Source organism: Excalfactoria chinensis, chromosome 9 (assembly GCF_039878825.1).
Source record: "Excalfactoria chinensis isolate bCotChi1 chromosome 9, bCotChi1.hap2, whole genome shotgun sequence".
NCBI lineage: Eukaryota > Metazoa > Chordata > Aves > Galliformes > Phasianidae > Excalfactoria > Excalfactoria chinensis.
In genome coordinates, this window is record NC_092833.1 from 145,890 (window position 1) to 173,376 (window position 27,487).

A 27,487-nucleotide genomic window follows, 5' to 3' on the forward strand; every position below is an offset into this window, starting at 1 on the left:
CAATTGCTTTAAAGAAATTGTTCAAGGAAAAAATGATACTTGACTGTTATGTAACATAAGTAACAGGAGGTCATTTAAAAACTAGAAATACCTGAGGCCATAAGTAATAGTGACCACGGTATAATTACATTTCGTACCCTCAGGGAGAAAAGATACTATATCGGAATTACATTAAACTGAAAGAAGACCTGTATGGAGTGAAATGCATTAACAAAGAGCTTTTGTCACAGTGTTTTTACCTTTGTCCAACAAAGTAACGTGGTTATATATTTTACGGAAACTATTGAAGGTTTTTAACAGGAGTCATAACTACATTGAATGAGTAAAATTTGAATCAGGACTATGAAAAATACAAAGAACCAGCAGTCAGTGAGTTGTGTACTCAGTGGGGCTTATGTTATTAATCAAAATAAGAACCTATGATAGCATGTGGTGAGAGGGATAAAAGCAACTGATGTGAGTTTACTGTTCAACACACTGAGACGTACTGAATCTGTAATAATACTGTGGGAAACTTAGAGATGAGTTTGAAGCTGATAAAAGTGTTCTGTCATGTGGAGTTCTTTCGGGTTTTTGTTTCATATTAATATACTGTGTTACTAATTGTCTATTAAAAATATGGAAATTGCCATGCAAAAATGTAAATCACTGTTTTTAAAATTGAGGCTGACAGTGTAACCTAGTATGGAATAGATAAGTAAACTTTACTTGATGAAGAAACACTGCCATTACAAGAAATCAAGATTTGAAATGTGTTCCGAAATAGTTTCCTAGCAAAGATGCAGAAGATGGGTGAGCTCTAACTGGGCTGGCATATCTTGAACTCTATATGTTTCGAATGCTCATTTTTCAAGGGAAAAAAAATAGCATAATTAAAACATTCCCATAACGGTTGGTATAATTACCTTTATTTTACCTTTGTACAGGGGTTAATGCTGGTAGCTGTTAGTGTGGTTTGAATTTTTGGAGCCATGCAGTGGACTGTTAATCCAATAGAATTTTGTGTAGCAGTAGCAAGACTTCGTACTGCCAGCAAGGTTGGGCTGTAGCTCTTTGGTTTACTTACGTTTTGTGCCTTTCCTCCATTAGCAAAAGAGGATTGTCAAGTGGCAAAAAGATGGTGATTAATTAAAAAATATATATCGCACAATAACAAGAAATGCAAGTTCCATCTGTTGACTTGTGATACGTGGTTGGAGATTCAGACAATGTTTAGTTACTAAGGCGATGGTGTGATGTGAAGCTATTTTGTTTATTCAGATTGAATTTAGGATCAAGTCACAAGAATTTCATTAATTGCTATTGTGTTGTCATATTTTCAATGCTTGCTATCATTGTTCCATTTACAATGTGAAGTCAATGCTATCAATTTAATTGTTTAGGCAATGGGAGAATGTTGTAATCCACATGAAGGAGTAACATAGATGCAAATACTGCTTTTAGTCCTGAGCTGGACCCCACATCTTGACTGACCCCTTTGAGCCTTTGGTTTTTGAGAACCTTATTGACTGCAGTGCCACGTGATGCAGTTGTGCTAGCTCTGGTCTGAAAACTGCTCACATGTCTCCAAATAGAGATCGTGGAACATCTGTGATCATAGAAGGGGGAAGGTTACTAGTAATGGCCATAGAACTGAAAGACAGACTTAATTGGATTTTACAGATGCAGTTAAAACCATTTGGTGACTGCAGACATGGTGTGAGTCCTGCTTTACTTTTTAGTTGCTTCTGTCTCATGCATACTTAACCTTAAAGTGTAAATTTTGCTAATTTCTACTCAGATTGTTACACCTGTTTCTTCAAAAGGCGCGTTTGTTCAAAGTGTTTCTACTGTCATTGCGTTATATAGTCTTTTGCATGTTTTATTGAGCTGTATGTTTAGTGGCAGAAAGACTTTGATATTGATATTTTGATATCAAAACGTGAGTTGTGTTAATTTCTTTTGTTCCTTTATTACACCACAGGTACTGTTAGAATTGAAATGTTCAGGAACATGCAAAATGCAGAAATAATAAGGAAAATGACAGAAGAATTTGATGAGGTAAGATATACAGATAGTATGCAGTCTTTTTAGTTTGTGTTCTACAAATAGCATACAAACATCCAATAGCTTTAAGCATTATGAAATACGTTATGGTATGCCTTGGTTGTAAAATAAAAACACAGTGGGCAAGAAACTAGCATTGTTTGTGTATGAGAAATTGCACCAACAAGCAAAGCAGCAGAAAGAATAATAATTAAATAATTTGAAAGGGTAGTTACAGTTATTTATCTTGAAAAGTCAGTGTTGTAAATTGAGTAGGACTTGGATGCTGAAATAACAATAGTGAAAAGTTTGTGGTCTGATTAAAGGCTTAATTGTACTATCACAAAAAATCATGGAGCAGGCTCCCATTGCATGCTGCGAGAGAGCATAGCCACGTCTGTCTGTAGAAGAGCTGCCTTGGGTCCGTGCTGGTTCTTCACCTATCCATATCCTAAGCATTAGAGCTGACTGCACCAGAGAGATTAATAAGAGGAGGCAGAAGGAAGAACTGTAGGCAGTTTTCTCACTTCACTTAAACTTGGTACTATGCTGGATGCTGTTGTTCACTGCTTGAAACTGCCATCCTGCAACAAGGAACTCTGCGTTCTTGGGACGGGACGGAGGCTTGATGGCTGCACCGTTCTCATCTGTTTTCTGTGTGCAAATTAATATTCTGTTCATTTGAATTGGCAACGGAAACCAAGTAGTAAGCTGACATAAAAGTGATGTTTTGTAGCAGTGTTACGCAAAGGAATAGTCTTTTCAAAGCTCTAAGCATCTTGTTTGAAACAAATCTTCTGCCAAAATAAGAATATTGCAAATCTTAATGATTTTGAGCTCTGAAATTTTGAAATTAGGGACTGTGATGCCTCTGGTTTTTGGTTGTTGTTTTGTTTTTTTAACAGAACTCTTATTTCTCTGAAATTAGGAGTTCAGATGCATTTTGGTGTTGAAGTGATGGAGAAACTGGGCTCGTTAAGACCACCTTACGTTTGTCTTTTTTCTAATATTTGCATACTCTTTTTCTTTGAGTTTGAGTTCAGTTTGTTTGTGGGTTTTTTTGTTTTTTTTTGCTGCTGTAGAGCATCTTCTGTTCAGCTCAGGTTAAAGGGTATTTGGTTACAAGTCCTTTCTTTTAAGTTACTGGCTTTGCCTGGTTGGATAGCGGAACTGCTTGTTCTCCATGAAAACACAGGATTAATAAGTAGAGATGGTTTTTACTTTGATGTTGCTGACTTCCTGTCTTTGGGGAGAGATCCAGGGTGGAACGTTATCACCTTAATGTTTTGAATAAATCTGGAATTGACTTTCAAATCAGGTGCCCCAGGAGTTCATGAATTTTCTAATAGGAGGGGGCAGTCTCACGGCAATGCAGTACTGTGAGATGAATCTTGGAAAGAAGTTAAGCTTGACAAAAATCCATTGCATTTATCAGACGGTAGGTTTAACTACAAGGAAACGGGAAAAGTTTGTAAGATCAAATAAGGACAATGTTTAGTTTCTGATAAGATCTCAGATGCAAAGTTGAACAAAGCGTATTTTGTGGGGAGAGTCAGCCAGATGATGGGAATATTAACCTGGGGTGGAAGTGGAGAGTGGATGATGGTACAAATGTTCAGCCGCACAAAAAATTCTTTAGATTTTTGACCTTAAATACTTCAAAGTTTTCCTTTGTCATTCTTTACCTCCATTTCCTAGCTCAGGATATAAGGAAAAGATTGTCAGGATGCGTATCTTGGACAACATATAGCTAATAAAGCAAGCATAGCACAATTATAATTAAATCTCTTAAAAAATGATTTCATGCCCACAAAGTTCTTTATTTATTGAAGAATTAATTGTTGTTATTGTTTGTTTTCAGTTAGCTGGGAGAAAATTAAACTGTTTAGCTTAGAAACTTGGTCCATGTTCACTGAGAGTATTCGTTTTCTCATTCTTCAGGACAGTGGTGATTACCCCCTTACCATGCCTGGGCCACAGTGGAAGAAGTTTCGATCCAACTTTTGTGAGTTCATTGGAGTGCTCATTCGACAGTGTCAATACAGCATCATCTATGATGAGTACATGATGGACACGGTCATCTCTCTTCTGACTGGTTTGTCAGATTCCCAGGTCCGGGCTTTCAGGCACACCAGTACATTAGCTGGTAAGTGAAATGGTGCAAAGGGGTGTTTTCAAAGAAGTTATTACTATTCACTTGCTTTGAGAATTACTGCTGATTTTGATACTGGTGGAATTTGACAAGCACTGAGAACTGTGGAAAACCTGATCAAATCCAAGCCCTGTGTGCATCGTAACAGTACTTAGTGAACACTGTTCTTATTGTAAGAGAATAGATCAGCCTCAGATTCCTGTCAAATCCAGGGGACTTCAGTGAATCCTTTGAATCAGAAGTGACATGCTTGTGTCTTGTATTTATTGTTCGTTTGTTGTATGCCTTAGTAGTTTCTCATTTCAGAGCACAAACTTATTTTAAGTGTCAATACAATTCTGTGCCTTCACTCTTGAGAATCATAATGTTGGACCAAAATTCTATCTCTCAGTGGTTTCTACCTCTGGCCAAGCTTCACTTTTCAACACATCTGTCTACATCTGAGTCAGACTGGTTTTATTATTGGACAGAAATAGGCTTTATAGAGTGTATTTCATCTGATGTACGTTAGGAGTCTCCAATAACTTGGATGAATTGCTGTGTAGAAGTCCCTATATCTCCAGCTGTAAATTAATACTACAATTCCTAGCTTAGCTGCAGATACCTAAAACTGGTTCTGTCAAGTGATATCTTTCTACCAGTCTCGTGCTGAAATGCATATCCTTGGAATGCTGCTGAAAATCTGTGCCAGTTATTTAATCTGAGATGGAGACTGGATTCATCTCCAGTTTATACTGGATACTGATCTTAAATTCCACATGATTTGCTATTTGCAAGAGAGATCATGGGAGAGACTAATGCTAATATGTGCTAGATATACAATGTACTGTGAAAGTAATGCCATTTTTCTACATGTAAGAACTCACTTCCACTCCTTTACTTCATACACACTTGAGTGTCAGACTCCATTGTGTCAGACTGCCCCTCTGCAGCTGTCTGTCACACAGCAAGAACATGTAGTGGGATATTGATGGGAAGGCTCAACTTCTGCTGCCATACCACTGGTGTTCACTTCTGATGCCACTGGCCAACATAATAAAATGAGGCATTACTTCTGGAACAGCTCCTGTAGTCTTGGTCTCTTAAATTGATTGGTTCATCCTTATGTGGGCAAATGTTTGAAAGGTGTGAGAGGTTTTATTCAGAAGAGGAAATGGCAGCATATATTAGAGATGTTACCCAAGAACCATATAGAAGAAGCAGTTTCTGGCTATAGAATAGCAACTATAAGTGAGGATGAGCAAATTCCAAGGCTTCAGTTATTTAATGCAGTGCTGGCTTCTTGCTTGAGAGGCATAATCAATTAATATGCCATACACTTGCTTATTTTTATGTATTAACAATGGGAGCTTTGTCTTGATTCTGCAATTTTCCCTTAGGCTAGCTAGGTTTTTCCCTTAGGCTTGTTAGATTATACTGTTAGATATATACTGTTAGATTATACTGCAAAGAACAGGTCATCATGATGCTGTGAAGCTCAGTCTCGATAAGTAATTATGAAAATCGTTTAGAATTTCATTTATGCTTTCTGAGCTCTTTGTTTTCAATTTTCCTTGTGGTAGCCAATTTGAATGAGAAGTTATTCATTATAGTAAGAAACGAAGGTAAGAAGTTTGTGTGGGTACTTCTAGACTTATAGGCTTTAAGCAATGGATAAGAGAGTTAACCATAAGAACAGTTTCACTTCTCCATTTGTATAGTTGCTTTTTGATCTCTAGGACGGTGCTGCATATTTAGCCAGAGAGAATGTGATTTTTCTTCTGTTTTCAGTGTTGTAAGCTGTGATATGCCATGTAAGCACACAGAACGTGGGAAAGACACTTACTAATGTATTTTTTTAAAGCTGAATTAAGATGGAAAAATATGTGTTAATGATGTTGTATCCAGAAGGTTTGCAAATGTGAATAAAAGGGCATTTGAAGTTCTAATCATATATTTATACAATCATACACTTGGCTTTAAAGCAGGGTCAGATTATCTTTTGGAGATGTATTGCTGTGGTCCCCTGTAAATTAATTAATTCTTGGTGATTAAGAGTTACCCTTAATGCGGAGGCATCTGTAATGATACTTCTCAGTAGAGAAATGCCTGTAACCCACAGTAACTGGCTTCATGATATACACTGATTCCATGGATTCATATTCTTGCTCTATGACATTATGCATTTAGAACTTGCAGAAAGGGTAAATAACATCGCCTGGAGCTCAATTTGGTACATATACTCTGATTTCTGATCTTTAGGTCAGCCGAATGACCCGGGTATTGCTTGGGTGGGAAGTGCCTATCCAGATGGTTCTGTATCAGGGTCAGGATGGTTATTTTCTGTGAGTATGGATCTGCTTGAGGCAATATTTTTGAGCTCTGACTACAGGTTAAGAGTCATATTCTGTCTTTTGCTTTTGCAGCTATGAAGCTTATGACTGCTCTTGTGAATGTTGCCTTAAACCTGAGCATTCATCAGGATAATACACAGAGGCAGTACGAAGCTGAGAGAAACAAAATGATTGGCAAGAGAGCCAATGAAAGACTGGAGCTGCTGCTTCAGAAAAGAAAAGAGGCAAGTGAAAAGATGTTGTTTTTTTCCTGGCTCCTGGGTGTTCCCTCCAACAGAAAGTCTGGGCTGATTCATGACTTCAGTTGTGAGAAATGAGGGATTAGTTCTGCTGTGGTGTTTGTGTGATCTCAATCACGCTATAAGGGTCACGCTTCTAAATTGTATGTCACCATGTACAGTTGAGTTTGTGCACTGTTCTGCTCACATGAGATAATTTCTATTCTCTGTTTCATATAGGTGACCAGGCAGGAGGAAGACTTGTCTTGAGTTGAATGTAGTAACGTATTGCAGTTATGCAAAATGGTTTTGAATAGAGTCCCTAGTAGTCCACTGTGCTGCTCATTTCCCCCATTAAGCACTGCAGTTATTATGTAGTGTCTTGTCATCACTTTTTGTTACTGCTTTTGAGAAACACCAAGTCAGGGCTATAGCACTGGGGCTCTAGAAGGAGAAGCTAGGAAAACATTAAAGTCACTTTTAGCAAATATCACTCTGCCACTAGGTGATCAAAACCATTACAAGGATGCTGTAATCATCCCTAAATAAAATACATCCTACGAAATTCAGTTTTAGAGTTATATTAAAAAAATCTAGAAATAATAACAATCAGAATGTGGTTGTGGGAACAGCCACGGTCTGTAAAGATGCAAAACTCTTGACTTAAATTTATTTTTTTATAAATTGGTTTTGAATGCATCTCTTTTACCACTGTTTTACTTTGTGGGAGATGAAGAATGTCTGGGTTCCCTACCTGCGTAGTTGGATTCTTTTAGGTATAACTTTTGACTTCAAAGCGGGTATAATTACAATTACACATTTGTAGTTGTATTTTAACCCTGTGATCCACAGAACAATTTTCTCTTGATTGTATTGTTCTTGAAAATAGTGAATTAATAAACATGAGAATCACTTGTTCTGAAACTAAAGGCAAACATTCAGAATGAAGCGTGTCAGTCTTCAAGCATCTCAGAAGCAGAGTTGCTAAAACAGCTGGGAAACAGTTTTTATCCCACGTCTTTTCATTGTAGCTTGAATTTTCCAGAGGCCCAAGTAGCTGTTTAGGCCCACAGACTCAATTCAGTATCTACCTCAGTGCCTGTGGCCATCCTTTGTACTTGTTCATCAGCATTTCTTTTCAGTGGCTTTTAGAGATGCAGCATGTAACTGCTCTGAGATCTTGCAGCACTGATGCACAGGGCAGTGAAAACCTGAATGAAGAATAAGGTTAAACGTTTGGCAGACTTTACCTCTTAACACATCTCTCTCTTTTCTCTGCTCCTGAAATCTAATAAAATTTTGCATAGGAGCAAGCTAGAGAAGAGGGCGGATAACTGAGTATGTGTGGTAATAAACGTAGGAGAGCAAACAGAATGAAAAGGAATCATGAGGTTTAGATGGCATAATGGCCCCGTGTGAGAATTCATAGCATACTCCTGTTTATTTCCTGTGCTTAAATGCACTGAGTTTACAGTAGTATTTCTGTGCCAGCATTTCCTTAGTTGATTCTTTTGATGCAGTGCCATCGTAATAAAAGCTCCTAAACACCTTCATCAGCATACGTTTATCCTTTTGAAGATATTCATGGGCAGTTTGCAATCTCAGTGTGGGAAATTAATTAGCAGCAGAAAAATGGAATGCTTTCTCTGATGTGTTTCATTCTCATGTTGTTTTCTACATATCTGATGTGAAGGCAGGGCTTGAAGGTCTGTTCTTGTCAATGAGATTTGCAAACTGGATGAGGTTAGTAATATAAACGACCACAAACAGAAATAGTTGTGCTTTAATTACTGCCAGTAGTAATCCAAGTTTACGCTTCTCATACATGTGGTTTTTGAGTCTCCCGAAACACTTGCAGAGTCAACAGGAGAATGTTTCCATTAATTTTGCTTAGATTTTAGAGGGATGAGGTTAAATTACTTTTGCATTTGTATGAGCGGGAATGGTAGGGCAGTTCTCTCTCTGGATTAAGCATTCAAATTCAGGTACATGACCTTGAAAAGCTGAAGTTATAAAAACTAGTTGCTGTTATGGAGAAGATGTAAGTTAGTGAGAGTTATCAATATTGATGCTGAAATAGACCTGGGTACTGTATCTTTAAAGTGTTAGAACACACACGATTCTGCAGACGTTGGGCAGGTTGGGAATCTTTGCTGACCATCCCAGCCCTGATTCTGTAGAAGCTCACCTTATTGTAGTGTGAAGTTACACGTTCGTAGGCAAGCGTATAAAAGCGGGCACTGATGATGTTGATGCTGACTTTCATTTGTTTACACTAGTGCCTTACTTCTGTGTAAGCCTTCTTACTACGAAGTTAATTCATTTCTCAGGTATTTGATAGTTTAGTCAAAACCTTCCCCACGTTTGAGTTTTCCCATTTGCAAAATTGAGGCTGCACCTCCCTACGTTTTAGAAATCTGTGAGGCTTCATTTACTGTATATTGCAAGATCTTATCTGGAGGGTAGAGTAGAAATATTTATAAACGTGGCTTGAAAAGTATAAACCCTTAGAGGAAAGTGTTTGGGAACCCGTGCTAGCCAGGAAGTCAAAACAGCTGCTAGTAATTGTGCCTCAGGCTTTAAGGTACTTTCTATGCTAAATGTATGTGTCCATGATTACAGGTTTTATGATTTTGTGCATATTGCAGTCTGTACTACCAAGGCTCAGTTGTGGTTTTTATACTGAAAATATGAAGATTTTTTTAATTAACAATCATGTTATATTATGCTTTGACATTCAGAAACACCTTGGTGGAGGAAAGCTGGCTTTGAGTGATGTAGCAGTTCTACTCCAAAAGCTGATCGTATAAAATTGGCATCATCTTCCTTAACAAAGCTGCATCTTGGTGTAATCGAGTCATCTTTATGTAGGTTAGCACAAAAGCTGATGGTATGAGAGTTCTTTAGTTGATCCCAAGGTGTTGTTTAAGGATTTGTTAACAGATCCATTGACACATAGAAATCTTTTGGTAGTACTAAATAAGTGCCTTCATATTAGAGAGGAGCTATTAAGGATTAAAAAAAAAAAAAAAAATCATTTTTACTACTCAAAGTGCTGCTTTGTTTTGGTGTTCGATTTGGTTTGGTTGTTCTGCAGTGTAAGATTTGGGGCTGGGTGTCAGCAGTGTTTAAGTACCCGTGCTCTGACCCTGGAATGCTTCCTTATTCAGACATTGGATTGCTGTGGGCAATGAAGTTAAAGCAGCTTACACTCATGCTTGAGATGGAACACGTGCTGAAGTACTTTCCTTAAGTAGGGCATCCAGATTTTCAAAGGGGACTTCCTGGTCCGTAGCTGCTCAGTAGCCAGCTTCATTTCTGAGCTGCCATTCTTACACAGTTCTGTCTGACTGCTGAACTGCTGACATTACTGAGCATGTGGTGTCTGCAGCCTGAATGTCCATAGCAAAGCAAAAAAAAAGGGGGTGATGACCTCAAAGAATTAATTTGAAACTGAATTCATTGGTGTTTGTGGTGAATGTTAACTTTCTTCCATTAAGGTACTGTATACATATGTATGCGAATGCACACAATGCAGGCTGGAAAAATCAAAAATGATTAAACTACTAATACCTTGAATTAAGTGCTCTATTGTGGTCTCCTAATGCTTCCCAGTAACTAATTGCAGAGTTTTAAATGGTAATGAGCAGTGATCTTTTATTTATTTATTTTACAGCTACAAGAAAACCAAGATGAAATCGAAAATATGATGAACTCTATTTTTAAGGGCATATTTGTTCATAGATACCGGTAAGGAACTATGTGCTACAGTATGCTTTGCTAGCAATGCGTAATCATCATTAATGCCAAAGACCATTTTTCTGAGTCTTCTTCTCGTGTTCTAGGTGTCACAAAAGCAGCATCAACACAACTGATGTCCTTGGAGAAAATCTTAAGAGTTACCCCCTAGAATTTGCACAGTATCTCTGTCCCCAGGACTTTATTTTAATTCAGTAAAACAGCTTTAAGGAGCTGTGGAAGACATGGCGTTTTACTCCTTGTCTCCTAGAAAGAAAAGCTGTCTGCAGTGGGAGCATAAACAGGGCAAATTTGGTTGCTGGATACCTCTGTCTTTCATTTCCTTTCGTATATATCAAGTGTAAGCAGCAGATTTCTGATGTTTCCATAATATACACATTACCCACGGCTATAACTTTAAGTTTTTTCCACTTCTTTAGAAACTTCTTTAATGCACTGGAAAGCCTTCATTCCAAATAGCATGTAGTTCTTGCTTAGTAATTGTTCTGGATGTTTGTAACAAGAACATTAACAAGTAATTGTGATGTTATCACATCGCTTTTTTTTTCCCCCAATAATTGATATGCTCTGTCTTGTGAGTAGAAAGGCCCATCAAGTTATATTCTTGTGCATGTGTGTGCTGTGTTCATTCCAGCACTGTACAAACCAGTAGGTATGGACTATTCTATGTTGTTTTGGAGTAGGTTTATCTGAGCACATTTGTCTTTCAGGATAGATTTAGGGTTGTTGTGCATCTGCAACGTATTGATGAAACCAGCTTTTAAATGTTAATTGGCTTATTGCAGTCAAAAGATAAAATTCAACAATGCTTAACTATGCAATTAACCTTTTAGATGTAAACTCTGGTTTAAAATATCAACTATGAAAACTTTTAGACAAAATGCAGAGAGCACGAAAAATGTAATTGAGAAGGGGTTTGGCATGCAAAGAGGAACATGTAATTAAGGTGGGCAGAAGGATAATTGTAATTATGAAGAAGAGTGTGCAGGAAACCTAGAAGAGGCCAGTCCTAAGAAATGTGTGACTGAGCAGCTCAGTGGAGTCTCTTCAAATCAGATCAGCCATGTTAACTTAAATTTACCTTCAGCTTTGCTCTTCATTAACCACAGTTGCTGGTCAAATGGACTGGGAAAACCAGTAGGTGTAATGAGCAGCCACGCCAGCAAGAGCCTGAGGAGCATACCTGTCTCTACCTGACATATCCTAATTATCCATTATAGGCTCTTTGTTACAGTGTCTTATAAGCTCTTGACATTAATCAAAATGCTCAGATGTAATTTGGCATGAAATATATGTGCTCCGGTGGCACTTTCATTGACGTCTCTGAATGTCATTGTTGGACAATGAGTACAACCTGTTTCCTAACAGTGTTTGCTATGGTTTGTCCTAAACTTTGTGGGCCTGCCTTGACAAACCAAATTACGTCATGGGAGCAATGTTGCTAAGAGTAGGAATATCTGTGTCAGGTATTCCTACAAAAAGGTGGAAGTTTCTCTCTGGTAATGCCATTACCTGAAAGATGGTGGCAGAATGGGAGGCTGGTGCATGTTGAATTGTCCTGTTTCTCCAGCTGCTTGAGGCTGTTCTGCTGGTTTTCCATGCCTCACACGTGAATTTCTTTCTCGTGTACTGAAGATTTTAACTTTTTGATGATAAATCTATAATTAATTGAATTGCTTTATTCTTCCTGTCAGTCTGTCTTTTTTTTCTTCCTTGGGGTGAAAATTTATAGTGCCTAGCAGGCCCTGAGAAGTATTGGAATGGAGGATCAGTTTTTCACTGTCTGCCTTGGGAGGCTCAAATGCAGTCTTATGGAAAAGATGAATTTTCCTGATACTGTCTGGCTGTGCTGCATGATTAAATAGCTGTTGACAGTTGAGTTCTTCCTGAGCTTGCCATAAAATGCTTCCAGAATGTTTCAGTTATCAAATTTATAAGGTGGTGAAATAACTGCTCTTCATTGTCGCTACATTCCCTGTAACAAATGCAGTTTTCATAGTGCAGAGCCTTGGATGTAGTAATTTATTTAGTACATTTTTCCCTTACAGCATTTAAAATATGCTTGAGAATTCCCTGGTAGGAACAGCTTATTTAACGACTTATTCTGCTTGTAATGCAGCTTATCTACACTGTGTGTTGACAGTTACCTTCCAGTTTCTAAGGTTATAGCACAGCTGTCTTCAGGGAGCTTAGACAGACCAGTTACAGTGATTCTGTTTGGAAGCTGGCAGAAGCAGTGTGTCTCACGTTGCACAGACAGTGATAGTGATCTGGTGGCATGCCTAGAGATTTGCTAATAGTGCTTGTGTAATCTTTAAATGCATGTTATAAGCTGTTACTGCCGTACAGTCTCCTCCCAGTGATATGACACAGAATGAGAAAAAACTCATACTTGGCAGCTGAAATGTATCTTCTAGTTATGTGTGATGCTGCCGTTGTGTGACATGTCAGGCAATCTGAATGAACTGTGGTTTTCACCTTGGTGTCTGAAAGATCACATGAAGTACGGCACACATGGAGGTGGAGCAGCGTGAAGATTGGAAGTATGTAGGCAGATACAGTATGGGCATTAGTTTAGTTATACTGTACTGTGTGAATTTACACAATAAGTACCTTGAGCATAAGTTTAAGAACACGTTATTCACATTTCATGGAACTGAAGACTTAGGAATAATGCAGTTGCTCTTACATATCAATTATTCTCTTGCTTGAAGCATGAAATGTATTGCTTTCGTAAATTACATTTTGGTGCTGGGCTCTGGTGCTGCTTTAGGATTAAATCAGTGCTTATCACTTCTCCAGAAAGATTTTTAGAAAGGCAAAACAAACACCGGAATGGGATTCTCAGTTACAAGTAGGGCTGGTTGTTTGCAAAGCACCGGGCACTCCCATCTTTAGCACAGTGGCTCAGTACATTACTCTTTTATTATAGCTGAAATTTGGAGTTGTGAAACGGTGCCAGCTGGAATGGCACAAGCAATTTCTTGTAGTAACAGATGTCTGAAAGATGAAATTACCAAAGGGCCAGATGGCCCCAATCCCTTTTCCCGTTGTTTGGCTGTCGTTCATTATTAGTAAATATGCCATGCTCTGTGTCAATCAGGCAGGAAAGTGCCAATCAGATTGAAGTCATTTCCATCCCTGAACTCTTTAGGTGATCTCTCCAGACAGTTTCCTGCTGCCCTACCTCAATAAGCAGCTGGTAAATCTGTCTGAGATGCGTCTTTGCCTCTTCCATCACTTGTCACAGTCAGAATGTAGAAGAATCAAGAAAAAATGGCAGGAATTAAGGTTAAAGTAGATTTTCTTTGAAGGGCTTTTGTATGCTGGATGGAGCAAGTAATCAAATTCCATTCTTCCCCCTTTGCCCAGGGTCCTTTGGTTATGTCAAATAACTTTTCCTACTTGACATTCTGGATCTCTACCTGGAGAGAGTCAAGCCTCTTTAGGAAATCAGGGTGATAATGTTTCGGAAATTATTATTGAGGTTGTTTGTGGCACATGGATTCATAATTTTGCTTGAAGAGGAATAAAAAGATTAATAGACTAAGAAGTCAACTAGAGTGAGAATTTTTAGAGATAATGGAAACATTACCTCGATATCTTTACATTCAGTTATTAGGTAGGTCAGTGTGTGAGGATGGTGACAAGCTCTAGCTAGTGAGGTTCATTGAACCCTGAGTACAAGCTCAAGTCTGGAGCAATGGGAATTAGAGGTAAATGGTGTGTCTGTAATCTGTTCTGTTTTTGTTTTTTTTCTTACTAGTGATGCTATTGCTGAGATTAGAGCTGTCTGTATTGAAGAAATTGGTGTCTGGATGAAAATGTACAGTGATGCCTTCCTGAATGATAGTTATTTAAAATATGTTGGTTGGACACTACATGACAGGGTAAGTATTTTGTATTACTGTACACAGCAGAGCATACTGTCTTGTACTGCCTAACACACGTTTAGTCTGTCATTTTTGATTTATAAAAAGATAGTTCATTTTTATTGTTGGTCATTTATCTTTCAGCCAGAATCTTTTAATCTGTACGCTTGAACCAGGATACAGTCATCCTGAATCACACGATTATTTGGCTAGTTTTATTTTTCAGTTTGTGTTAGGCTATCTTAATAGATATTTTTTTTCCATGTTGCTTCTCTTCTTATTAAAAGGGCAGTTGTCTTGTCACATCATTCCTGAGGACCTTTGCATCCGAAACAAAATGGAAAAGGAAGCTCCAGATGACATTAGCCAATAGTTAGAGAAAAGAAACCCAGAAATCTCTGGGTCCCAGAATTAACCCAGCAGTGGGATTCCTAGTAGATCACGTACCCTTTACTATTGTAGGTTTTTAGGCATTTCAGCTACAACCATCTCCAAAGGGTATTTTTCTGCAGCATTCTTCAATTCTACCTGGCAAGACTTTTTCATATCTACCTCTTTGTGCCGGCTTAGAAGAGCTAGGAGGGTTGCTTGAGTTAATCTTGGAATTCCTTTCGTGCATGAGAGATTCTTCAAGATAATTTTGTAATAAAAAATAAAAATAAATAAAAAAAAAATAATTGAAAGACTTGGTCAAAATGAAAAATCCTTGATACAAGGTGCCACCTGATTCCTGCAACAGTAGCACTTTCCTAATGCTGGTAGGACAGGGATTTGAACTGCTGTATGTTTATTTCATACACCAGGCTGCAAATGGGACTAGACATCCTCCCACTCTCACTCAAACGACTAGAAATAGTTGTTTTTCTGTTTTGCCTTCAGCGTCCAAGAAAAACAGACGAGACGGCCATATAGTGTTGAAATGCTCATTAAATCCTGGCAACATACAATAGACGTTGGCAATAGACTACTATTTTTTTTTCTTCCCATAGTAGAGCTGCTGGAAAAACTCAAAGTTTGTAAATTTGTTCTGATGACTCACAGAGCAAGTAGTTGACACGTTCCTTTAAAAAAGGTGATTTCTTCAGTAACTCTGTGCAGCTTATCAGCATTAAGGGTACAGCTTCAAACCTCCTCATGCTTTTTGAATAAGAGGTTGTGCTTCTGACTGCTTTTTTGCTGTAGCTGGCAGGGATCTGCATCTCCTCTTGACTTGGGCCAGCAGTGTAGTTGTTAAGAGTAGCCTTCATGCTTTGGAGGCACCAGATGGGCAGTGGCTTTCCCCTGCAAAGCTGTAATTTCTGAACTTTACTCTGGAGACACTACACTGCATTTGAGGCTGCGCACCTCCAATCACAGTGGCATTTCTGGAGCACGCTCGAATCTGAGCAAAACATTTTCACAAAGTAGCACTTCCAGTGGTTAGTGCTGCACTTCACAGCTCTCAATCCCTTCTAGTGCCTGTGAAGTTCAGCCACTTCTCACAATACTCCCTTTAACCACCTGTGAAATCTGGCCACTCCTCCAGGCGTTATCTCTGACTGGTGTTAACTTCTCACAGTGTGATCCATTGCATCCAGCATTTTCTCATCTTGTGTCCAATAGATTCTCACATCCTCCAGCTGGCTTAACCTCAGGCCAGGATTTAGGCATGTGATGAAACACTAACATATTTTACCCCAGCTATCCCAAAATTAGTACATTGTTTCAGTCATTTCGTATTAGGGAATTTTGAATTACAATGTTGCAGTGTAAAACAACAGCAAAAAAGCAGGAGGGTGCATCCATCTGGAACAAACGCAGAGGAGCATCATCAAACTGCTCTTCCATCTTTACTGTTTTGCAGTAGTTATGGTTGCAGGCCTTCCGAAGTGGCTTGGGTTTTCTACTAGCTACTTGGGCATCTCCTACCAAGGGATAAAAAGAAAGTGAATAGAGATGGAGACATTTGAGGAGAAAAGTGCAAAAGGAAGCACTTATTTCAGAAATAAATAAATAATGCAAGTTCTCCAGAAGTACAAGAGCTCTCAATAGCCTGGTTTCACTGTCACTGCCTGAAAGACTTGGTTATAATTTGGGTAATTATGGCAACGTTAATCCTCTCCCTTTCCTGGATTTCAAATGAGCATCTGTAGGAGGCATCTAATGCTGCAGTTCTCTCCTTTTAGGCTACTTTTTCCTTGCTGTGGATCTGGTAGCGTGAGTTAAAAAACAGATAAACCTGGAATACAGCTGCATTAAAAAAAAAAATCACTTAATAAAAGGAGTTTGTGCAGTCTTAATTTGCTGAATTGATGCATGGAACTGTTTTGAAACCATAATTGTGCCCCTGGATACTCAGACAGCCCTGGTTCTGGGAAAGCTGTATGAAAGGAAATGTTGCCTAGAGCACAACTCACCCAGAGGAGTGTGGATTATCCCAAACTGCTGGCATTGGGGCCGTCGTATTCCTTTTCACTTCATTAGCAGTGGGGGCAATTTTGCTTTACTATTAGAAGTGTCTAGAGGGTTATTTAAAAAAGAATAGGGGAAATACAAGAAACATTTGTTATTTAACAGTGTTGATAAGGATTTGGTGTTTTTGCTTCAAGTTCTAATTTCAAATTATAAAGGAAAGTATTGACAATTACTACTGCGAAGATATTCATGAAAAACACTGTTTGATAATTATGTATATATATTTTTATTGTCTTTCTTGAATTAAATGGCTTTGAGAGAGGGAAGAATAGCCTGACTGGAGAAAGAGACAAGCAATGGAGCTGATGGGTGTGACTGAAGTCAGGATTCCACAGTGCTCAGCTGTCCCAGAAGTTGAAGGGGTGGAGGGAAAGACGGTGTTTTTTCTGGAGGAGGAGACTGAGGAAAGAAAGGTCATAGCAGTTAGGAAGCTGAGAGTGGAACTGTTTTGTCCATTGTTTACTTAGGAAATGACTTCCATTTCAGATTCTGTATGTAAGGCATAAATGCTACTACACAAAAGTAGTTGGGAAACTAATGCTCATTTTACTTAGTGGAACATACAGGTATTGCATCGTTGCAAATACTTGCCTTCTTAGGTTAACATAACCTTCAACTCAGAATTCAAGAAAGTCTGTCTCAAAGCTGATCTGGGAAATAATGTTGCTTCTCTCCTACTCAAGGTGCAATATGTCTGTAGTACTCCTCTAAAAATATCCTCAAATGCCCAAACTGTTGCTTTTTCCACATCTTTTTCTGGCAGCTTATTTTTGAATGCTTGGCAGTGTATGGCACTAAATGGTTTTCCTTGCAGATTCTGTGTCTAACTTTATTATTTCTTTTTGTACTCACTGCACCCTTAAGAAAAAGGAAGTGACTATTTCCTTCAAAGCAAAGTAACTTTGTGTTGTGAACATATTTACATTTATTGCCTTTTCTCTCTGGTCCTTCTGTGCCTGGGCCTATTTCTTTCTTTCTTTTTTTCTATTTATCAGTCTTATGCTTGACCTCCTAATGAGCTGTTCAGTTAAGTAAGTTAATCTCTTGGTTACATAAGATTCTTTCTGTCCTTGTCCAGCATCAGCGTGTTTGTACCTTTCCTTCATATCCTAATTCTTAGGAATTATTTGAAAGTGACAATTTCCACCAATTTCTTAGGCTGGAAATTTCTGCTGTGTTTCTTTTCCAAATAATATGTGGCATGTTAAAATCTGGAATTAATGCTCACTTTCTATACTTGGAATGTTTCTCATAGTTACACGGTAAGCATCTTCTGTCGGGCATATTGATGGTTTGTGGGTCGTTTTCCCTCTTTCATTTTGGATTTCAGTGCAGTATAAGTATGTACAGCTTCACTTTTGCTTTTCTTAGGTTCTTGTCCACGTCACTACTATTTATGCTTAATTGTGGGGTTCTGTCACTAATCTCCTTGACTCTTTTAAAACCTTTATAACAAGATTAGCAAGCTGTTGTATTTCTTCCTCTCCAGAGCAATGAATTCCAACTTCGATCACCAGTTTAAAAACAGTCCTTTCTGTTATCAGAGACAGCAAGTCCTCTCACCTGTTTGCCTGCTGAGAAGGGCAGTCATCTACAGAGGTTGCCTCTGTGTCTCCTGTGCCTTTACTCTCAGCCAAAGGGACCACGTTTCTTTCTTTCTTCCACTTCTGCTCCCCTGGCTTTGCAGTCACTCGTCTTCTTCCTTGGATCTGGATAGCAGCAGCTGGCTTCATTTGCTACTGTCTCAACTTTGGTCTCCTGGCAGGCCATGCAAGTGCCAAATGTCTACTGTTGCACTTCCTATCTGCCTTGGTTAATCTGCTCCCATAAATCATACAGAGACCCTCTGTGTAAAGCCTGAGCTAAATTGAGAGCCCTGGTCTGTGGTGCTGGTGAAGTCGGCAGGCACATCACCACTGGCTCATCTGCTCGCAAGTGGGACCATCTTCAGGGCAGCTGTAACTAGACTGCCTGCCTCACTCTTGCTCTGTAACGTTCATTACATGCCAAAACTGATAGAGATCCTCTGCTGCTAAGCAAGCTAAGGCTGTAAGAAGCTGAAATAAATGGATTTTTATCTTCTCTTTGCATGTCTGCCTCTGAATGTTCACTCAGGTTTTAGCCTGCGTGGTTTTTTAAGTACAGACTTGATTACAGAATAGGCTCAGAAACAAAAAGCAGGTTTGTGTTTATAACCTTTTGGCTACCTCCACGTGGTTGTTTGTTTGGTTTGTTACAATAATACATCATTTACCAGGACTTTACAGATGAGCTGAGCTGTGTCTGCAGCCAGGTAGATGACATGGATGTGCGCAGGGGATCCAGCCCCCTTTCCTTTATCTCCAGCATTCCTGTAGGTGACAAAACTTGATCTGTAGGCATGACCATGTCTGTGTTTCCTGCCTACAGCCAACCAGATCAAAGCAATCCCTATCAAAAGAGTCACTAGGAGTGAGCTGCTGCCCACAGAACACTGCAGGCAGCAAAACACAAGCTGCTGTCCTTCCAGTGGCTCCTCAGGTGGTGGCTGAGTCGCGTTGTCTTTGTGGTGGCAGCCTGCTCCTGCTGGAAGCTCCCTCAGCCCATTCATCCTTTCTGTGCATGGCCCATGATGGGCTTTAGAAGGTTGCTGAGAAAGAAATCTGGGGTGTGTTTGCTATGCCTATTGTTTGGACAGACAGTGGCTTAGAGATGACTTGAGTTGTTTTTGTATGCCACACATAGACTATGCTCTGTCATTTTGAACTCTTGTACGTTGATATTAACAACAGGTATTGGGAGGAAAACATTTGTAGTCTAAATTGCTGCACAGCCTTCTCACCAACCATCTTGAAGTCAGATATCTTTATTTGATGTCTTTATTTGCTTACAGCCTTTTTGGTCTTTTTGAACTGTGGAATTACTTGAAAGGGAAACAGAAGTGGAAGTGATGGCACGTTAAATTCTTTGTGTATGTAAATAGAAAAATTAACTTTGTAGGCAGCTGCACGTGTGGGTTTTGGTTTTTAGCTGAATTGCAACTTGGCTTTGGTAACACATTAGCATAACATTTTAAATGAACACTCAGCAAATTACAAAGCGATTTTACTTGTTATTCGTGTGGATTTGATGAGATATTATATCAGCTAATCTTAATGTGTTTTGTTTAGCAAGGTGAAGTGAGGTTGAAGTGTTTGAAAGCTCTCCAAAGTCTGTATACCAACAGAGAGTTATTTCCAAAACTGGAGCTGTTCACTAATAGATTCAAGGTAAGAGGAAATACAGTTTTTGGAAGGAGTACTTAAAAATGAGTGTGTTTTGTGTCCGTTTGTGTTGTGGTCTGTAATCGTATATTAAATACAAAACTGCTCCTGAATGCTGAGCTTAAGACTAATTAATTTTAGTGTTTATCTTTTAAGATTTGACTGGCTTGGCCAAGGTGATTGTTTATCCATATGTATTACTGTTGTTCATTCATTGTTGTTATTTAATCTGCTTGTGGTAATTTAATGTTAGATTTGTTGAATTTCAAGGCTGTGTACAGAGTGTTTCACACCTACAATAAAGGTGAACAGCTTTTATAGCTCCATTTGTGCGTGCATTTGGAGGAAGTTTGATCTGCACCACAATACTCTGCAGAGCTGAACAGAACCTCTGTGATGGGGGTTTGCATTGCATTTTTAGACAATTAGCTTGCCATGCTGAGGAGATAAGTACTGGAGGAATATTTCCTTTTTTTCCCCCTCTTCTTCTTTTCTTTTTTTAACTAGCACAGACTCACTGGGTTTTTGCTTAATATCTTGATGAGAATGTGGATGCTAACTCAATTTTTTTTGCATACCTGCTTAATTGCACAAGTGAATTATCTGGAGAGATGAGTGTAGAAATGCTGTCCCTGCTTCTGTTTGGATGCTCTGTTAAGAAAGCTTTGGAACACTCACCATGTCAGCAGACACGTTTTGCCATCATTTTTGTGTTTTGGAGAGTAGAAAACTGTGGTAAAGGAAAGACCCAATGGAATTTATTTTTGTTTAAGTCATTATTATAATGCTGATGAGAAATCCTGTTTGGAAAAGGAGTGGATACCTAAATACTCATAAATGAGCACTGTGCAGCGGACTGTAAATCTTCTGTCTGTTGGTTTTATACTGCCTCACTGGTCGTGTTTGTCATTGCAGTTATTGTTAAATCTTCCACTTGGTTCTAGAAAAGCACAAAATAGAGAAAATTTGCCATATCTTTATTCTACATAAACACTTGATAAAAACAGTGTCAATCTGCCTTTTGCCACATTGATTTGAGAGGTGGAGAAGAAAATACTTACACTGCAGCTAAGTCTTGGATTTTAGCAAAGGCTTCTTGTCCAAACTAGTATTTCTATAACAGGCTGCTTGGGAAGTAATGGAATCTCCTGCATCTGAGGTTTCTAAGGGCTAGTTAAATAAATATCCATCAGGAATGAGCAAGGTCTGATTGACTTCAAGTGGGAGATGAAATACATCATTTTGTATGTTCACTTCAGGGCTTGTATTCTTATAATTTTGTAAAATTAGTTTCTGTGTCTACTGCAGTAAAGACAAAATATCCTCTCACGGATGACTTACCTGACTAACAGACAGCAGAAGCTGCAGACCTCGGGCCTGTACAAATCTTAACATCTCAGGGCAACCAGAAGTACTAGATAGCTCTCTGGAAGAATGCTGAATGCTGTTCTCAGTTCCATGGCTGCTTATGTGTATTTCCTCATTAAAACTGAATCAAGCTGCACATTCAGCTGAGATTCAGCTCAATCCATTCAAGCCGTCAATAGGAATCTCTCTAGAGATCTCCTTGCGTAAATTCTGTTCCAGAATTACTTGCATAGGGTTATTAATATTGTAGCACATTCTAGGTATCTTTGGCAATGATTTAATAATGTCCCTTCTCAAACAGGGGGAAGACGCATATTCTTTATGGCATTTCTGTTAGTGTTGCTAGGCATATTTGATAAGCTCAAAAGTAAGCTTTGTCCACATAGAAAACAAAGCAGCTTTGTCCATGTTCATCCATCAAAGAGACTTCTGTTTGCTACCAAGAAGTCCTGTCTGATGCAAGCGTTGCTTCCTACATAGGAAAGATGCGGATTAATTCTCCTAGTCAGTAACAAAGTTGACATCAGCAGATTTAGCTGCAGTGGCTGCCCCTCATCCCTGACCTTTGCAGAATGCTGTCCCCATATCTTGAATGACAGGAGGTGGATTTGCTCTTCAGCCTATCTTGTTCACAGTGATAATACATAACGCAGAGTGATCTTTGCAGTGTAAATTAATGTTTTAGGTTAAAAATGCAGATGTGATTACACTGCTGTACAGCAGCATGGAAAATTTCTGTAGGAGATGCTTGAACAGCTGGGTTTTGTAACTTGCTAAACCTCAGAAATTTCATCTTCCAGAGACATTAGGTGCTAGGGTCTCATTTTCAAAGGCTGTAGTATCTGCCTGACAGGTTCCATCACAGAGATTCTGGCCATGTGACAGAAAATAAGAAATATCGTGTCCATGCTGTTGATTTTTGTTGAGTAAATGGTCTCTTTGGATAAGGAAATATTGTCACATCAGTCTGTTTCCAAGACTCCAGGATCAGGGAAAGTGTCTTTTGCTCTTTAGGCAGGTGAGAAGAGCCCTTCTCTTGCAGGCCTCCTTTCGTGATAGAAGAGGATGTTTATACTTGTGTACTTGCCCTCTGTGTGCAGTTAGTTCTCTCCCAGACCAGTCCAGAACAGCATAACAGTTTCAAAGTTCACTTACTTCTTTCTTGGAAAACATACGAGAGTAAGGACTATTTTCTTCAGTATTTTATTCCATTCATGTGTACAAGCCTGTTGTTCCATTTTGCACATGGTGCACAGCTTCCTAAGATGTACATTTAATGATTGGATGAATGATATGAAAGGATTTTCACGTGTCTTGTTGAAAGATTTTACTCCTCAGGAAGAGTGTTTATGTCCATGTACTTCTAAATCTGATAGCTCTTCGTGTGCTTTCGTTTCATCCCTGTAATAACATTTGTTTCCAGGATCGCATTGTATCAATGACACTTGATAAGGAATACGACGTAGCTGTGGAAGCCATTCGATTAGTCACACTAATACTTCAGTGAGTATGCTTGAAAATAAGTGTATTCCCTTTGAAAGTTACCTAAGCCAGTAACATACTTTATTTCTTCACTTGTGCAATGAATTCACTCTATTACTTTACACTTACTATTAAGCTGAACTGAATATGTAATATTATAGTGATGAAGTGTTGAAAGTAAAGTACTTGATTTCCTTGAAATAAAATAGGTGAAGTATAAAAGCATACTGATTTATTGAGGCTATTTGTTTTGGTACGTTCACTTCTGAGGAAAAATGCCAGTGGACATTTATACTGTTTGCCAGGGACAAAATGATTGTTTTGGGAAAGAAAATATACTTACAGTTCCATTACCTATAACATTTTTCAAGAATACTGCTGAAAAGTGAATTTTTTCCTGTATTTCATAAAAAGACGCACTCAAAATCTGTCTTAACTTTGGAAGTTGCAGAAGCTTGCACTTGCGTCCCGTAAGGCCAGCTGTGTTTTGGTCCCCATTAAAAAAGGGATGGCCAGCAGGGAGAGGGAGGTGATCATCCCCCTCTGCTCAGCTCTTGTTGAGACCCCATCTGCAGTGATGCATCCAGGCCTGGGGCTCCCAGCACAGGAAAGACGTGGAGCTCTTGGAGTGGGTCCAGAGGAAGCCACTGAGATGATCAGAGGACTGGAGCACTTCTCCTGTGAGGAAAGGTTGAGGGAACTGGGCTTGTTTAGCTTGGAGAAGAGAAGGCTGCAGGGAGACTAACTGTGGGCTTCCAGTACTTGAAGGGAGCGTGTATACAGGAGGGGGAACGGCTGTTTATGAGGGTGGACAATGATAGGACAAGGGGAATGGTCTTAAACTGAGATGGGGAGGTTTAGGTTGGATCTTAGGAGGAAGTTTTTCACCCAGAGGGTGGTGACGCACTGGAACAGGTTGCCCAAGGAGGCTGTGGATGCCCCATCCCTGCAGGCATTCAAGGCCAGGCTGGATGTGGCTCTGGGCAGCCTGGGCTGCTGGTTGGGGACCCTGCACATAGCAGGGGGTTGGAACGAGATGATTGTTGTGGTCCTTTTCAACCCAGGCCATTTTGTGATTCTATGAAGCTCCAGCTATGTTTTTTACCTGAGAAAAGTTGACTTGTCATTGTCAATAAGTAACTACAGAAAATAGACTTTTCACTGTCTGATCCAGCACAGCATGATATGATCAGATACTGATACTGAAATTGAGTGGATATAGTCAGCACAGTAACTGCTATAAGAGTGATGGACATTTTACTTTATCAGCATGATTGTAGTTCTAAACCCACATCATGATTCAATCCTAAAGTGATTATATGTTGATTTGATTGGTACGTGCACAGTGTCCCCCACTCTGTGATTCAATCTGTGATTTAGTTTTCTGCTGCCATTGTCCAGGGAATTTCTGCAACTTCTCCTATACTAGAGGCAGTTTTACTGCCTGGCCTGGCCCTCTCAGCAGGAATAATAAGTGTTTGGTATCCTGCAGTATGCATACTGTAGTTAGTGTGATGGTAATTAAGTTGGCAAGACTTATAAGCGGTGATGAATTTTTTTACATTAATTACTGTATATGCTGATACAACTGAGAGAAGAACATCAGACAGATTTTTAGTCTTACAAGGCCTTTAAATGTTTCTGTATTTGAAATCAAACTGAAGATCTTTGAAGTCAGTTCCTCTGCCTAGGGTTTTGTACAAAGCAAACAGTCTTGTAACTGTCAAAAGTAAGTTATGAGAGGTGAGGGGATTAAAACTAAACATCTGTTTCAGCTCAGTGTTGCTTTCTGCCTGTTTCAGTGGCAGTGAAGAAGCTCTGTCAAATGAAGACTGTGAGAATGTTTATCACTTAGTGTATTCGGCACACCGGCCTGTTGCAGTAGCAGCTGGAGAATTCCTTCACAAAAAGTAAGTTATCTGTTAACCTGGAAGAAGCCCAGATTGATAAATGCTCCGTGGTAGTGGCAATGTCTAAAGGAAAACAAACACCTAACTTGCCAATGTTGGTGTATTTTGGCCAACTGCTTAATTTGAAACACGGACTTACACTCTTGTTTAAAATAAAAATCTAAACACTTGAGGAAACTGGATTTACCTGCATCTTGCTCTAACATCCAGGTAATCATACTAACTCCTTACAGCTTGAGTGCAGAATGCTACATGCATCTCTCTGTATTAAAAGTTATTTTAAATCCTGCAGTTCTTACTGGATTATTGTCATGATAGTATAGGACCTGTCCAGCCCTGACAATGCACCTGGTACGCAGCCATCATTTTTACTAAGTTTTAAACCAGTTTATCTCAAAATCATGAACTTCAGACTTCTGTGTATTACTGACTAATAAAATAAAAATGCTGACACCCTCTAAAAACGTGTTACACCTTTATTCCATCTTTCCTATAACCACTGTGCCAAAGGAAATGAGCTGGTGTTTCCATGAGGTGAATCATACTGTACTGGTGACTGTGAGCAGGACACTGCCACATCGTAGTTGTTAACCTTCTGATGTCAGTGTTTGCACTCAAGTCTTTCAGCTTGGGAAAATTTCTTTTTCCCTATATTCTTTAATATACTTACAGAGTATTTCTACCGAAATCCAGCTTCTGTAATTTTTCTTGCCATGGCAGAAGAAGTTGAATCAAAGAATATCTATTTTCCTTTGCTGGTGTTCTTTTAATTCGCAGTGGTTTATTGGTGATTTAGAAATCCACATTGTAAGTGTAAGCTCCTGATGGTGGATTACTGGAATTCCATCTCTGTGAGGAGACATTTGTTTCAGGGAATGAACTTACAATTACATTTAATGTCCTACGTAATGTTTTACAGGAAAACGGTTACTGTTTCTTGTGTTATTTTGTTTATAAAACTATGTATTGTGATTCCTTTGTAAACTAATATGTAGAAAATCATTTTGAAAAATACCTAGAAGGTAAATGACATTGTCTGAAGACATATCTGTATGTTAGTGTCAAGGCAAAACTTCATCCTGGCTGTTCTTTACAATGAGATAGTGCACTGCGTTCTATAGGTATATCTCAAAAGAAATAGCCTTGAAGAAAAAAAAATGACTTATTTCTCTTGGTTTCTTCAAACATCTAAGTGCTGGTGTTCCATTTTTAAATGAGTTAGAGTCTCTACTTGAAGCATTTGGGATGGGATTTAGCTTGATTAATGTTATGCATTTTAATACCACTTTCTGAGTGTAAGCTCGTCAAATGTTTCTCTCTGTGTAATTAGCAAATGGAAGCAAATGACACAGAAGATCACAGAGTTGGCCTTGAGGTGAATGTTTAAGACGTCTCAGCGCCTGCTGAGGTGCTTGTCTCTTACCTGCTAGACAAGAAGGGAGATAAAGCAACTTCAGTCTTTAGTCGTCAACTAAAATACAGCACTGTTGTGCAACTCCTTCTCTTTTGATTTTATTCTAGTAGCAAAATCAGGATATTTTTTCACATTTAGAATGTGCTTTTTGGCTGCGGCTGCACTGTAATTAAAGCAAGGAGCAGTTTTCAAACTTCACAAAGTAAAACAATCATTGTAGCTAAAATGCAGGTGTATCTGAGATCTCTGTAAGCTGTGAAATGTGAGTATTGAGGGTACTTTGGAGCTCCCTGCGGAATTATAATGCATGTTTTAAAAAAGAACAAAACACTTGTCAGTTAGCTGGCTTTGTCATTTGTGCTGCTACTGATACTTGAGTTTTGTCAGTGTAGCAGTGAAGGTACAGCCTTAGTTCTTGAGGCATTAGGGGAGTAAATACTGCCAGCACTGTAAGATTTAATAGCTTGAAATGAGAAATTATATAAGTTATGCAAATATATAAAGCTATGCAAAATTCTTTGATATAAATGTGTTCTAGTGAGCTTTCTCCTGTACGAAATTTCTCCAGCCATAAGAGCTTGAAGACTCAAAAGAGAAATTCATCTCCTTAGCCAGGTCATGCACTCTTTCTGTTGAAAGAAGTAGCTTGACATACTTTTACCGAGTTTTATGAACAAATCTGCTATATCAAGAATGAATGTTCGCCATGTTATGGAATGAATGAGATTTGTTTTGCTAAACCTGTTAGCTCCTTTTGCTTATTTTCAGACTGTTCAGCAGACACGATCCCCAAGCTGAAGAGGCTCTAGCAAAGAGGAGAGGACGGAATAGTCCAAATGGAAACCTCATTAGAATGTTGGTTCTTTTCTTTCTTGAAAGTGAGGTAAAGAATACATATATTTTAATATTTACACATTCAGTAGAACCTGGACTTTTAAGTAGTGATGTATCAATATATATTAAGTTTGTTTTGTAATAGTTTCTGAAATACTTTATGCCCTTTATCCTGTCCCCGACCTCACTGTCAGTCAAGCAATTCAATCCAAAATCTTTTCCATGTTTTATTAGGCTCTTGCATGTCTCCAAAGTACTCAGTGCTGCCCAGCTGGTAATAGAGTCACTACCAGGTTTCATTGCTACACAGAAACGTTACTTGTTTGGTTGGGATTGTTTCAGATATCCAACTCGAGTTTATACTTTTAGAGTTCACTTTTTGTAAAGCGAAATTATTTAAACCGGAAAGGAACAAAATTTATAA

General features: G+C 38.8%; 1 protein-coding gene across 2 annotated transcripts in view; it reads left to right on the forward strand.

The window, feature by feature from the left end:
- Positions 1 to 27,487, forward strand: part of STAG1 (STAG1 cohesin complex component) — a 156,997-nt gene that overhangs the window by 83,367 nt on the left and 46,143 nt on the right. For both annotated transcript variants that reach the window (XM_072344212.1, XM_072344213.1), the window contains exons 6-14: positions 1,964 to 2,040; positions 3,967 to 4,171; positions 6,583 to 6,734; positions 10,405 to 10,478; positions 14,254 to 14,377; positions 19,963 to 20,061; positions 22,847 to 22,926; positions 24,708 to 24,815; positions 26,998 to 27,112. In XM_072344212.1, coding sequence (XP_072200313.1) covers positions 1,964 to 2,040; positions 3,967 to 4,171; positions 6,583 to 6,734; positions 10,405 to 10,478; positions 14,254 to 14,377; positions 19,963 to 20,061; positions 22,847 to 22,926; positions 24,708 to 24,815; positions 26,998 to 27,112 — 1,034 coding nt within the window. The remainder of the gene's footprint in view (positions 1 to 1,963; positions 2,041 to 3,966; positions 4,172 to 6,582; positions 6,735 to 10,404; positions 10,479 to 14,253; positions 14,378 to 19,962; positions 20,062 to 22,846; positions 22,927 to 24,707; positions 24,816 to 26,997; positions 27,113 to 27,487) is intronic.